Genomic DNA, 12506 nt, shown 5'->3' on the forward strand with positions numbered 1-12506 from the left:
CTTCCCAAAACTATGTGTTCCTCAACCATCTACAGACGGGAAAAAAGAACAAGCCGGATTCAGTGGCCGATGTCACGTCGTTTCATTCCTATAACGGGTCTTCAAAAGTTTGGTAATTCTGTTATCTTGTTCTTATCGGATACGGACACCATTCTCATACATGTTGTACTTGGTTTTCAGATGGGTTTATTTATTTATTCGAGTATGAGTTGGAAATGCCATCTCTCTATACATATATCATCTGCGGCTCGCACGTATATCACAAGACATCGCTATTATTAACTAATGCAGTTCGTATGCTCAGAGAGGAGAGTTGGCAGAAGTGTAGCAGATGCTTGTCAAAAGCAAAAGCTACGCGCCGCCGGGCACGGACTTTCTTATACACGTCACGAATTGCCATTAACAGCAACTTCCTCTCTGTAGTCGTCGTCGTCGTCGTCGTCATCGTCGTCGCCGCCACCGTCTCCCTCGGTTCCTTTGGCCGCCCCATGATCCCCTGAAGACTCGGTACGGCAGCGCTGACACATGCACCAGCCGCCGAGGCTGCCGCGCGCCCACTCGCGGCGCTGCTGGACGGGTAGATCAATGTCGCAGTAGTGGTTGAGGATCTCCTCGCCCTTGCGAATACCGCCGGGCTTCCCGCCAACTTTGCGATCCGCCTTTGCGCGGAGAACCATATGGCCGCCCCAGTCCCAGGTGACGTTGGGATCGCAGTCGTGGTTGGCGAGGCACCAGTAGGGGTGGACGGCGGCGACGTCAGGGCGGCCGTCGCGGAGGCTCTTCCGGGCCGAGGCGGTGCCGCGAAACTTGGCGTATAGTGTATTGAGGATCCACAGGTCATAATCCGCGAGCGTGGCATAAATATCAATGTCCATCTTCTCGAGAAGGTGCAGCGGTGTCTCGATGTTGTACTTGAAGGAGAAGGGTAACGTCCACTCCGGTGGCGGGCCAGCCGACGGCGAGACGTCGATGTCGTTGGTTCGACTCGGTACAAAGTCGCCCCAAATAAACTTGACCTCGCGGACATCGAGTGGGTTAATCTCTTGGTGCGCGGCGAGCGCGAGGACGCGGCCGAGCAGGAGAAGGTACAGGGTGTCGCCGGCCTCGTACTTGTCGGCGTCCTTGGCGATGGCGTCGACGTCCTTTTCGCAGACGGCGGGGTGATATCGTTCCTGGGCTTCGTCGTGGCAATACTGACTGCAGAAGACAGTATCGTAGCACTCGTCGCACTGGACTGGCTCCTGTTCGCTGCCTATGGGGGGAAGATCGCCGCTGCATGCGTCGCAGACCGAGTCCTTGAGCCTGTTGTTGGCTGTGAGCAGTGTGTACTCGCGCAGCACTGCCTCGTCAGGCTCAATGTCTTCTTGTGCGAAAACGCCCAGCTGCTGGCATGTGGGGATGATGTCGAGCGAGTCAGTGCTGCTGCTTGCCGTTTCAAGCAGGACAGGTAAGGTGGCGACTTGGATGGCGCACTTGGGGGCCATCTTCTTGAGGTCGTCGTTGAGGGCGTCAAGCGATGCCTTGTCGAAGCGGTCGGGCTCGTGATCGTTCCACGGATATACTTCTCGGCGTACCAAGCCCGAGTCCGGCAGGTCGTTTACGTCAAACTTGTCGCGGCGCAGCCGTCGGCGGGCGACCGTCTCGATACTGTTCTTGGTGTTGAGGAGCTCCTGGTTACTTGGGCTGACGGTAAGGCCGCGCTCGCAGAAAGTCAATGCCGATTTGAGACAGCCACAAAGGAGCAGGCTGAGAGATAGGATCTGATAGGCGCGGATAGAGGACAGGCGAGCCAGCTCATGCACGGTCTCCTCATTATCCTGTGCCTCAACGCCGTGAGGGGGGGACCACTCGTCGGCAAGCTTGCCGTATGTCAGGATATCGGGTAGCGGTGGCGGAAGGTGCATGCGCAGAGCTGCCAGAGCCTGTTCATGAAACTCGAAACCGTCGGTAAGGACTTCGTCGGTTAGTAGAAGTGCGCGGTACGCATCGCCGGCGGCGAGGTCAGGGTAGCCCAATTCCCCGTAGACGACAGCTCGTTCTATATACAAGACGAGGTCGTATGGTAGACTGACGAGCCCTTCAGTTAGCTGAAGACGGCGATCAAGCAGCTGCTCCTGAATATCTATCTCGGACATTTCTGGGCGAATATGTGAATTAATCATATTGTCGAGGGGGCAGTCTGGCAGTCGCCGAGGGGAGCACCAGATGCGAGGTGGCTGGCTCCTAGAAGTGGTTGCGAAGTCGAAAAAAAAAACTGTAAAATGACTAAAAAAGAAAGAAAAAGGTTCTTTGTATAGGAGATGCAGGAAAATGAATATAGAATATTGTCTGGAGAAATGACTTTTGCTGGACTGAATTCGAGACGTCAAATGGTTTTCCCGCTTTATTCCACTAGAAGAGCCTGTGGCCAGTGCAGCGACTGCCCCGCGACGCAGGTGGGATGAACGAGGGGCAGGATTTGCAGTGTAAATGCACGCCGCAGGGTCGGAGCGAAGACGAGCAAAGGTGGGATGGTTGAAAGCAAAAATGGCCAAAGCCACTCTCGGGAGAGATTACAATCAAGAAAATTTGCGAGACTCGGTACAGTCGGAAAGAAAAGAAAACAAGCACGAGGGCGGTACGAAATTTCTGTAGAGAAAAAAATGTGGGCAGAAGAATCGATGAAGCCGGGGGCGAGACTGGCAAACTGGGTAGGCGCTCTGAAAAAAAAAATTGCCAAACTCGGCGCAGGGAGAGGAAGGAGGGGCAGCGCCACAACAGGCTGCTGAGCCACTCAAAAGCCCACCGGGGAAAAGGGTCCTAAAAACGACACTTGGCTGGCTTGAACTTGGAGGTACCTAGGTAGGTACCTAGGCTAGGGCATCTAGAGGTAGGTAGCTACCTAAGCAACTAAGTACGGTAGGTAGGTAGAGTGAGGTAGGTGCTGAGTTAGGTACTCTATTAGTGCACCGCGGTACGCCTGGAAGGCCCTGGAAGGCTCTGACCGGAGAGCCTTTACTTGCTATTGCCCTGCAAGGCGCCAGCGCCCAAACGCCCATGAAAAGGCCCCATGAAAGAGACCCTGAAGCGCCACTCGGCACCGCCACTTTTGCAGACGTCCACTCAGCGCTCTCAGACGGCTTCCAGCCCATCGCATCTCCACCCCGCCCACCTGTTTGACACACTGTCAAACAGGGTCCGGATGCAGAGGAAAGCATGTCAGTCGTGCAGAACCAGAACAAGTCATGACATCCATCACAATATTGAAATCCGCCCAAGTGTGACACTTAATTAACAGCTTCGTACAGACAATTCCTCGGCTCCACGCCATGGCCTTGCAATCGACGTTTGCATCGCCACAGTCTGTTGCTCTCTCCCCTACCTACACATCTACACTTTGATCTTTGCCATTTAGAAACGCACTTCTTCCATCTCGATTTCCGGTCTGCAGATCCCAGAGTCCAGTCTTGCGCTAACAAAAACATCATGCAACCGAGTTCAGGTGGACAGGGTTCTTCCCATGTCCATGTCTAGCGCTCCCGCCCTGGCGCCGCCGCCCAGGCGTCCTTGCCAACAGTTCCGTCAACGTATCAGCACGAACGGCTGCATGTTTCGTGAATGGGAATGAGCTTTCTGAATGGCGGTGGCCTCAATCTGCCCTTTCTACCGCTCTCGCCCACAGGAATATTTCCGTGCCGCCCCAAAGCTTCTTGCCGCCGGCTCGGTGCCCGCGCGAGGCTCTCAAAATTACAGGCTGGGGTGAACCATCCTTTACGGGCTATTTCCGTTGCCGGCCGAGTCCAGTACGGGGCGTGGGCGCCGTGCGATACCGACAATTTTCACTTCTCGATCGAGCCTTGCATGTTCGGCTTCGGTCATCGTCGCCTGGCGGTGCCACTTCCCGGCACGCCGAGGACCAATTGTTCCGCCTCGATCTTGCTGGAGGTCCGTGTCCCCGCCGGAGACTGGACTTGCCGGAGCCAACGACACAACGCCCAGCAGCTGTGCATCTGCCACAATCAATTTTTTTTGCGCCGCCCCAGAAGTTGGCTTGCCGTATTGAGGAGCATGGCCATGGATCCCCGGCCATTGGTCGACTGAGTAATATTCCGTAGTTGGATTTGGACTGGGCTCACAAAATCTGAGCAGCGGTCACCTGAAAATCTTCAACATGTATGACAACATGAGAAGCCATCATGGCAACGATTCTTTTCCAGAAACAAGCTTGAGGCCAATTATTCTCGCAGTGAAATCAAGTATGGCGACTAACCGCAGAGGCACAGCCATCACCTTGGCCTTGTAATTAATCTCCTCTGGAACCCACTCATTTGGCTGTTGCAGCACGCTGTCCTACATAGTTCAAATCGCATCAATATCAAACGCGGGCTTTTTAACCTCAAAAGTACCGCAAAACTGTCAGAACGACGGCCCAATGCCGTGGAATGAGGCACATGCAAATTATATCCATTGCACGCATAGTTTGGGATGCCATCTGTAAGATGACATGGCACTGAGAGACCGGCCCTGCCCCGCGCTAATCTGCAACGTTGTAACAATGACGCAGCTCTAAACTAAAAAAAAAAACCGCCCGCTTGGCCAACAGCCAGTGTTCCCCTCCAACCCCGCCAATGCCCAGCTCCAAGTGCGGAAAGCAAAACCTCCTCTGACTTGTGCTAACAACGACGCCAAACACCTCAATCGACAATCAGCACTAAACAACGATCGACTGCAAACTACACCGTTTGATCTACACCTTTTTTTGATCTGCACCTCCTGCCCATCACCGGCACATCCACCCACAATGCCCAAGACGCAGCCCAACCTCTACGCCTTCCCTGGCGCCGACACGCTCGCCCCGGCCCTCCGGCAGTACGTCATCCAGAGCCAAAACGCAGGCTTCGCGCGCCACGACAGCTTCAAGGTCGCCGTGTCCGGCGGCTCGCTCCCCAAGACGCTGGCCGCCGCGCTGCTCGCGCCGTCGACGGGTCCCGGCGACACGCTCGCCTTTGCCAAGTGGGAGATCTTCTTCGCCGACGAGCGCGCGGTGCCGCTCGACCACGCCGACTCCAACTACGCGCTGCTCAAGAGCGAGCTGCTCGACAAGCTGCCGGCCGACCAGCAGCCGGCGGTGCACCCCATCGACGCCGCGCACCTCGGCGACGTCCAGGAGCTCGCCGACGCCTACGAGCAGACCCTCGTCGCCTCGTTTGCGTCGCGCGACTCGGTCCGCCTGCCCATCTTCGACCTCGTCCTGCTCGGCTGCGGACCCGACGGACACACCTGCTCGCTCTTCCCCAACCACGCCCTCCTCCGCGAGGCCACCGCCTGGGTCGCCCCCATCACCGACTCCCCCAAGCCCCCGCCCCGCCGCATCACCCTCACCCTGCCCGTCGTCACCCATGCCGTCCGCGTCGCCTTTGTCGCCACCGGCGCCGGAAAGAAGGACATTATGAAGCAAATCTTTGACGCCGCCGACGGTCTCCCCTGCGCGCTCGTCAACGAGGGCGCTGGCGACCGCTGCAGCTGGTTCGTCGACGAGCCTGCCGTCGAGGGCGTCGGCTTTCCTCGCCGCTCGTTTCTGTGAGAAAGTGACTACAATAAAGGTGTCAAGTAAAAAAGAAAAGAATATTCAAAAAATTCAAAATATGCAACAAGAAAGAAGTTCAAAAAATCAAGAAAAATCGAGTTTTGAACCTGGATCGGTACATGGAAATCACTTGTGATGGCAAAGGAAAGCACGGTTGGTCAGTGGTAGTTGTAGATGGTGACACCCGCGGCTTGCCCAATTATGGTCTGGCTAGGTATGAAGCAGCTTCAGTCACCGCATCTTGCTTAATCAGAATAGACATTTCCGATTCCGTTCTCACGCTTAAAAAATTGGCAATGGAGCCATATCTCCAAGTGTACCACAAACAAAAGCAAAAAGAGAAAAATATTACAAATTAAACGCCCGCTCATGTTTCGAGTTATGCCAATGCGTATGAATCTCCTTTCTTCCCCTTCCTATCACCCTTCGTCTCATTCTCTTTCCCCCCATTCGATCTCGTTCTTACAACGCCCGCCAGACCGCACCGGCTCGCGGCGGAGCGTCGCTCTCATCGTCATCGTCGTCCCGGTTCATGGACTCGATCCAGTTCTCTTCGCGCGTCACCGCCGCTTGCCGGATCTCCTCCATGGCGGTAAGCTCTGCTAGCATATCTGCGACGAGGCTCCGCGCGCCGTCGAGCATGCGGCCCAGGCCCGTCGTCGGCCCGTCGGTCTCGTCCGGATCGTCGTGGGGGCTCGCCGCGCCGTCGAGCTGGTCCTGCCAGCCCTCGAGCTTGAGTGCCATGCCTGCGCATTCGACAGCCCACGCCGGTTCCAGCTCCGGTACGAAGAGCGCCTCCTCGCCACCGCCGCCGCCGCCGCCGCTGCTCCGGCCACTCGCCCATAGCCCGATGGTGCCGCTGTCGCGCGCCTCCTCCAGGTCCATGACGCGCTCTACCCAGCGCTCGAATCGGCGCACCGCGCGCGCGTACTTGCCGCCGGGCTCGCTCATGGCCCAGACACCGCTCAGAGCGGCGTCGAGCGCCCGGACCTTGGCGTCGAGCGGCTGCGTGTCGCCGCTGGCCCAGCGTCGCAGCGCGGCCGCGTTGTCCGCCTCGGCGGCGGCAGCCTCGCGGTCCACCAGTGTGCGGTGGGCGTCGCGCAGCGCGCGGAACCGCGTCCCCAGCTTGGCCTTGGCGCTGGCGTGCCACTGCCGCTCGGCCGCGCCGGCGTCGCGGTGCAGGAGGTGCAGCTGGAGGAGCGTGCCCTGCAGACGGGCCGTCTCGGCCGCCGCGGCGACGTTGGCGGGCAGCTTGGAGGGCGAGGTCGCGCGCGGCGGCGTGGCCGCCGCCCTGGGCGAGCACGTTTTGGCAGGCGAGAGGCGCTGCTGCAGCGAGTTGAAGGCCGGGCGGTGTTGCAGGCGCGGCGTGCGACCGGCGGCGGCGGCCGGCGATGTGGTGGGCGGCTGCTGCTTGTCGGCCGACTCGGCCCGGCGTTTGGGAGTGCCAGGGGTGGCGGCAGCAGCAGCAGCAACAATACCTGATGATGCTGACGATGCCTGATCGCGCGACGGGGGCCGTGATCTGCTCTTGCGCTCTTGTTGCGTCGGCGCTGTCGCTGTGGGCGGTCGATGTGCAGCCCCTCGCGCGGTGGTGGACGCGGGCGTGGTGGCCGTCATGGCAGCGCTGTTGGCACGCGCGTGCGTCGGCGTCGTGCGCCTAGCCAATGTGGACGCTGATGCCGACGCCGTCGAGCCTGCAGACGTAGGGCGCACGATCATGGAGGCGGGCCGCGTCGCAGACGACAACGGCGGGTATCTTTGCGCATCCTTCCTCGCGGGCGGCGCGGTGGTGGTGTGACCTCCTTGGGTGGCCGTCCCGGTCGTCGTCCTCTTGCCCAGCGAGACGGACCTCTTAGGAACCACCGTGCTCGTAGCGGCAGAGGACGCATTGGACGATGCGCTTCCGGGCCTGTTGAGCCGTCCACTTGCGGATCGCGCAGGTGTCGTCGTCGTCGTCGTCGTAGCGGACCTCGTCGGCCGCGAGGCGGTGGGCGGCTTTGTGGGCAGCCGGCTAGGTGAGACGTTGCGGTTGGGGTCTTGGATCGCTTCGCCGGGCCGTTCCCTAGGCGGCAGGGCGGTTGGGCCGGCTGGTCTGCGCAGGGAACGTGCGCGTGCCAGGGACGACATGACGGCGTTGGGCTGCTGGCGAGATGGTGCGACTTTATGAGGATTGATTCTTATTCGAAAGTTGGAGCTTTTGACGTCCTGCTGTTGACGATCGGGGGCTAGTAGGAGATTAGCGCCAGGGCCAGTTTGTCACAACCCCACCACCGCCGCGCGCGGAACAGCATTGCTGCGCCAGGTGTAAGTAAGAAATAAACATGATATCGTGAAAGAATTGCGGCCATGGAATTGATCGGAACACCTAATGCATCTGCAATACGTATAATGTGAGTGTTTAGCTGAGTGTCATGTTTGTTTGGCTCTTTTGACTGCACTCTGAACCGTACACGAATTATATTCTCAATGTTGTCTCTGGCCATGAGGTGGTATGTTGGAAGTATAAAGATGGACACGTAAGCCATGTCTACTGTTTATATATTCAACGAGGCCTAATAAAGCAATTGTACGCCAAGCGCCAAACGCCGCTGCCATGACCTAAAAGATTACCAGTCTTGCATGGCATGCAACACGGTCCCTCGCCGCGTCTAGCTTCGCAGAGCATTCAGACGGTCCCGCATCTGATCCATCATCTCCTCCGGATCCTCTTCCTCCTCGACCTCCTCTGCCGCGATAGGCACTTCGGGATCCGGGAGCGGCGCAGCCGGCAGGGGCGCGGCCGTCTCCTTCTTGTCCTTGAGAATCTGGTTGAGCACCTTGTCGACCTCGGCCTCGGCCTCGTCCTCGAGCAGCATGTCATTGTCCTCAGGCAGGACGTCCTCGACCATTTCCTCGATGATGCCGGCCTTCATGAGCTCGGTACCGAGCTCGCGCATGGTGCCGGCCAGGGCGGGCAGGCTGACGAGCTTGTTGACGTCCTTCATGATGCCCACGCTCGACTTGATGGAGCCCTCAATCTTGCGCACGGCAAAGGCTTCGCTCACCTGCATCTGGACAGAGCTGAGCTGCGCCTTGGCCGTATGCAGGCGGGCCGTCTGTCGCCGAGCGCGGATGAGCTCGCCGGCGTACATGCGCACCTCCTTGTTGGCTTGCGCGGCACGCGAAGGGTCGCGCTGCCCGCGCTTGTCGGCCTGGATGATGAGCTGCCGCGCCTTGGCCTCGGCCTGCTTGATGTTGTTGATGTCGCGGTCGAGCTTGCGGATGTTGGTGCGCAGCAGCGCGTTACATTTTCGGGCCTGGGTGGAAGCCTGCAAGTCAGCCAACGAAGAGGTTGAAAAGAGACCCGTTGATATGCTTCGCGTACCTGGGCCTGCGGGTCTGGCTTGGTGAAGACGGCCCTCAGCGCCTCCATGTTGAGCGGCGCGGGGGAACTCGGTGACTCAAGGGCTCGGCAACTCTGTCAAGTGGCCAATCCGGGCCTGGCCAAAGAGTCGTGTATCTGTCTCTCGTGCTTCTGGTGGAAAGACGACCGGCTGGCGACGTAGTACTGACGGCACAGCTTGGTGAGTCTGACGCAGGCGATGGCAATGGACGCGGGATGCCTGCGGAAGCTCTCAGCGCTTATTACGTGTAACCCGCCTGGCATCGGGTTGCGAACCCCACAACCAACGTACCATCCTAGCTCCGAGGCGAACGACAGCCACTTGTGGCAGGTGAGGTAGGATGTGTCTGTCTGCCCGCCACTTCAGGGTGTGGCGCAGTGGGGGGTTGCGAGGGCAAGCGCTACCTACAGGTACCTAGTACCTATGCTGGGAGGAACCTACAGGCGGAGTTTTGACCGGGCTATCACGTTAGAGAGAGCTTGAAGCCCTCCGCTCAGGGAGCGGCTGCTGGGTGCCAGCTTTTGATGCAATTCGTCAAATACGGATTCGGAGATGCAATTTGTGCTTGTCTTTCTAATCGAGACATTCGTGCTGCATAATACCGCCACACACTTTGACTGGCTGGTAGCCAACGTCAGCCAGCACTGTCTGTCCGTCCGGTGCAACGCTGGGGTACAAGGCAATGAATAGACTGGCACTGCCCACTCTCAACCACTGAGGCGGCCCACATCGGCGCAGCGAGCAGCGGAGGGGTAGCTGCTTGGAGAAGCCGCAGAGAGTTGCAGCAAATGTGCTGGGGCGTTAGCGGGGTACTTGATTTTCGCCGCATTTTTGCCGCTTGATCTTGTACCCGCTAGCTCACACCCGTCGCTCTGCCCACCGTGGAATGTGCCAGAAAAGAGCTGAAGGCGGGCGAAGGAGAGGGGCAAGGCAGCCAGCCCAGCCAGCGAGCACCACAACGCACCGGAGTTCCAAGGCTAGCTTTGCTGGAGAAAGCTCGTTTGCTGCTGCACAACACCCTACGTCGCCGCCTTTCTCTAACCATCCTTTTGCTCCATCACATCTGCCTTCTCATCCACCTATTTTCTCACGATCCCGCACCTGCAAACGCACCTCTAGGCAGCCATTGCTCAACAGACGTGGCTCATTTCCTCTTGTGATTCCACCGCGGCACCACACAATCTATTTGATTCCCGACCACACACCTCCTACCATGTCTACCGAGACCGCCACTCCTGAAGGTACGTCGTCTTCACTTTGTATTTCCACAGCCAGGCTGCCCCGCGCGAACGCTGCCGGAGCACGGCATCCGACTGTGACCAGCTGTCCTGCGCTGTGAAGGCCACGCTGCCAGTCGTTGCATCGCGCCCGCACAGCCTCAGTCGGAGCTACTGCTTATTACCTGGCCGCGCCATGTGTTGCTCGCCAGCGCGTGCACGAATGCGTCTGCATCTGCTAACTCCTCGCAGTCCTCTGGGCTCAGCGCTCTTCCAGCTCCGATGCTTCCAAGAACTTTGTTTACCTGACCATTTCCGTTCCCGACGTCCCCAAGGACGATCTTAAGCTGGACCTCAAGCCCGCGTCGCTCTCCTTCACTGGCACCTCGGGCACTCTCAAGCGCAAGTACCACGTCGTGCTCGACTTCTTTGCCGAGATCGACCCTGCCGAGAGCAAGATCAACCACACCGCCAAGAACATTGAGATCAAGCTCCAGAAGAAGGAGCTCAAGGAGGAGTACTGGCCACGCCTGCTCAAGGACAGCAAGCGCCTGCATTTCCTCAAGACCGACTTTGACAAGTGGGTTGACGAGGACGAGCAGAACGAAGCTCCCGAAGAGGACTTTTCCCAGTTTGGTGGCATGGGCGGCATGCCCGGTATGGGAGGTACGTGACATTGCGAGCTGAAGCTTTATGGCAGACGCTGTTTGTGCAGATGGTCGCGCATTGTTTTCGTGCCGACTCTATATCCCCCCGCAATCGGACCCATGAATGACGCAACATGTACTGACGGCGATTCTACTTTTCCAGGTGACTTTGGCGGCATCGACTTCTCCAAGCTGGCTGGCGGCGGTGACATGCCCGATCTCGGCGGCGAAGATGCTGAGGACGTTGACAGCGGCGATGATGAGGATGATGTTGAGGAGGTTCCCACGACCAAGGCCTAAGCCGGAATGTATCAACGTTGGCTATTGCCAGCCGCTGGTTGGAAAAGCGAATGGGTGTATTTGGTATTACAAAAAGAGTCGTTTTGTTTCACATTGGCGAGCTGGGTGGGTAAGATAGAGAGACAAAGATATCAAGAAAGAAACGAAGAATAAGTCACCAGGGACATCCCGGTACACGGATTGACGAACATATACATTTTCGGGGGGGTGGCTCGGATGCCCGTCGCAGTGATTGCCAAGTATACTGAGTGAGATTCCAGCGTGACGCCCAAGATGCAGAGTGCAAATCAGGCTGAGCAAGAATTGAATGAGTTTCTGGGCGATGATGATGGCTGGCAGTGGATGGGCTGCTATACCAAGTCAGGTTTGAAGGTGCGAAGGCTGCGTCTTTTATGTCGACCCTGCCCACCATGCAGACTTGCCGGCATTGTATTGCCCAAGACTGGACATGAGATAGATACGAGACGCTTGGCTCAATGCCCAAGCGCAGAGCGAGCCGTAGCTGAGCAAGGGAACAGGTGCCAAGTCTACCCAGGCTAGATCATACAGCCAGTGAATGGATGAAAACTCACCATACTAAACCCTTTTTTTTCTTTCTGTAGTGTGTGTTGGAACAAGGAGCTCGGCCACTTCTCGATTTAATTTGCTTAGCCCAGGCGCCAAAGCAATCTAAAAAACAGTGAGAAGATTGAAAAACGAACCCAACCAACAAGCCAATGAGAACCACGTCCAGCCCACCACCACCTATGCACACTAGGCGAGCGGAAACCAGCTGCCATGGGAGGTAAAGGAAAGAAAGGGAAGAGGCGGAAAAAAGCCAATAGAGAGACAGACAAGAAACGCTTCATTATTCAGCCGAAAACAAATGTTGGTGGGGGATGAGATGCGGTGTGTGATGCTTGTCGTTGTTGTTATTGTGGTGGTGGTGGCATGCGTACGTGCATCCCATGCATGCGTTGTTGTTGCTTTTGTGTTTAACAAAGCCCATCGCCGCCTCTCTCCCGCGCCATCTCCCCGGGCCCGTTGCTAAGTTATCAAACAATAATTTTCCTTATTAAAAAGAAAAGCAGCAGCAGCAGCAGCAGCAGCAGCAACACGTGTTAACTTGTAATAATCTCCTCAAACAGAGAAAAAGAGAGCAAGAAAAAAAAAAAACGGAGAGCCCAACGGAGTTGTTGCAACCAGTTTTTTTTTTCGCATGTTCGAGACACACATGTATGTACCCGATCACGTCCCCCGGGATCTGGTTCAGAATCGTGCTGGTACCCGAAACCTAAGTTATTAGTCTGTATCAGTACTATGTAGACGGGACGGGCAGGGGAAAAAAAAGAGTGACTGATATGTATTCACGAATCATGGTAGCACTGTGGTTTGTGTACCTTTAATAACGTGT

At 57.3% G+C, this 12506-nt stretch overlaps 5 protein-coding genes across 5 annotated transcripts; 2 read left to right on the forward strand and 3 right to left on the reverse strand.

Annotated features, from left to right (window-relative positions):
- Window positions 1-386: 386 nt before the first annotated feature.
- V2A60_009740 (SET domain-containing protein) lies at window positions 387-2135 on the reverse strand (the record flags this gene model as incomplete). The annotated part of the gene is made up of 1 exon (XM_083261004.1): window positions 387-2135. One exon carries the CDS (start codon window positions 2133-2135, stop codon window positions 387-389), a length of 1749 nt encoding a protein of 582 aa, XP_083117130.1.
- A 2645-nt stretch (window positions 2136-4780) lies between these two features.
- On the forward strand, window positions 4781-5563 carry V2A60_009741 (glucosamine-6-phosphate isomerases/6-phosphogluconolactonase-domain-containing protein; the record flags this gene model as incomplete). Its single annotated transcript, XM_083261005.1, has 1 exon — window positions 4781-5563. The coding sequence occupies one exon, from the start codon at window positions 4781-4783 to the stop codon at window positions 5561-5563; it is 783 nt and encodes a 260-aa protein (XP_083117131.1).
- Window positions 5564-6028: 465 nt separating this feature from the next.
- Window positions 6029-7693, reverse strand: V2A60_009742 (uncharacterized protein; the record flags this gene model as incomplete). The annotated part of the gene is made up of 1 exon (XM_083261006.1): window positions 6029-7693. One exon carries the CDS (start codon window positions 7691-7693, stop codon window positions 6029-6031), a length of 1665 nt encoding a protein of 554 aa, XP_083117132.1.
- A 521-nt stretch (window positions 7694-8214) lies between these two features.
- Window positions 8215-8978, reverse strand: V2A60_009743 (ESCRT-III subunit protein VPS24; the record flags this gene model as incomplete). Its single annotated transcript, XM_083261007.1, has 2 exons — window positions 8215-8874; window positions 8931-8978. The coding sequence occupies 2 exons, from the start codon at window positions 8976-8978 to the stop codon at window positions 8215-8217; spliced, it is 708 nt and encodes a 235-aa protein (XP_083117133.1).
- Window positions 8979-10162: 1184 nt separating this feature from the next.
- V2A60_009744 (Hsp90 cochaperone SBA1) lies at window positions 10163-11113 on the forward strand (the record flags this gene model as incomplete). Its single annotated transcript, XM_083261008.1, has 3 exons — window positions 10163-10190; window positions 10419-10832; window positions 10977-11113. The coding sequence occupies 3 exons, from the start codon at window positions 10163-10165 to the stop codon at window positions 11111-11113; spliced, it is 579 nt and encodes a 192-aa protein (XP_083117134.1).
- Between the last annotated feature and the right edge of the window lie 1393 nt (window positions 11114-12506).

This window comes from Cordyceps javanica, chromosome 7 (assembly GCF_051103115.1).
Source record: "Cordyceps javanica chromosome 7, complete sequence".
Lineage (NCBI taxonomy): Eukaryota > Fungi > Ascomycota > Sordariomycetes > Hypocreales > Cordycipitaceae > Cordyceps > Cordyceps javanica.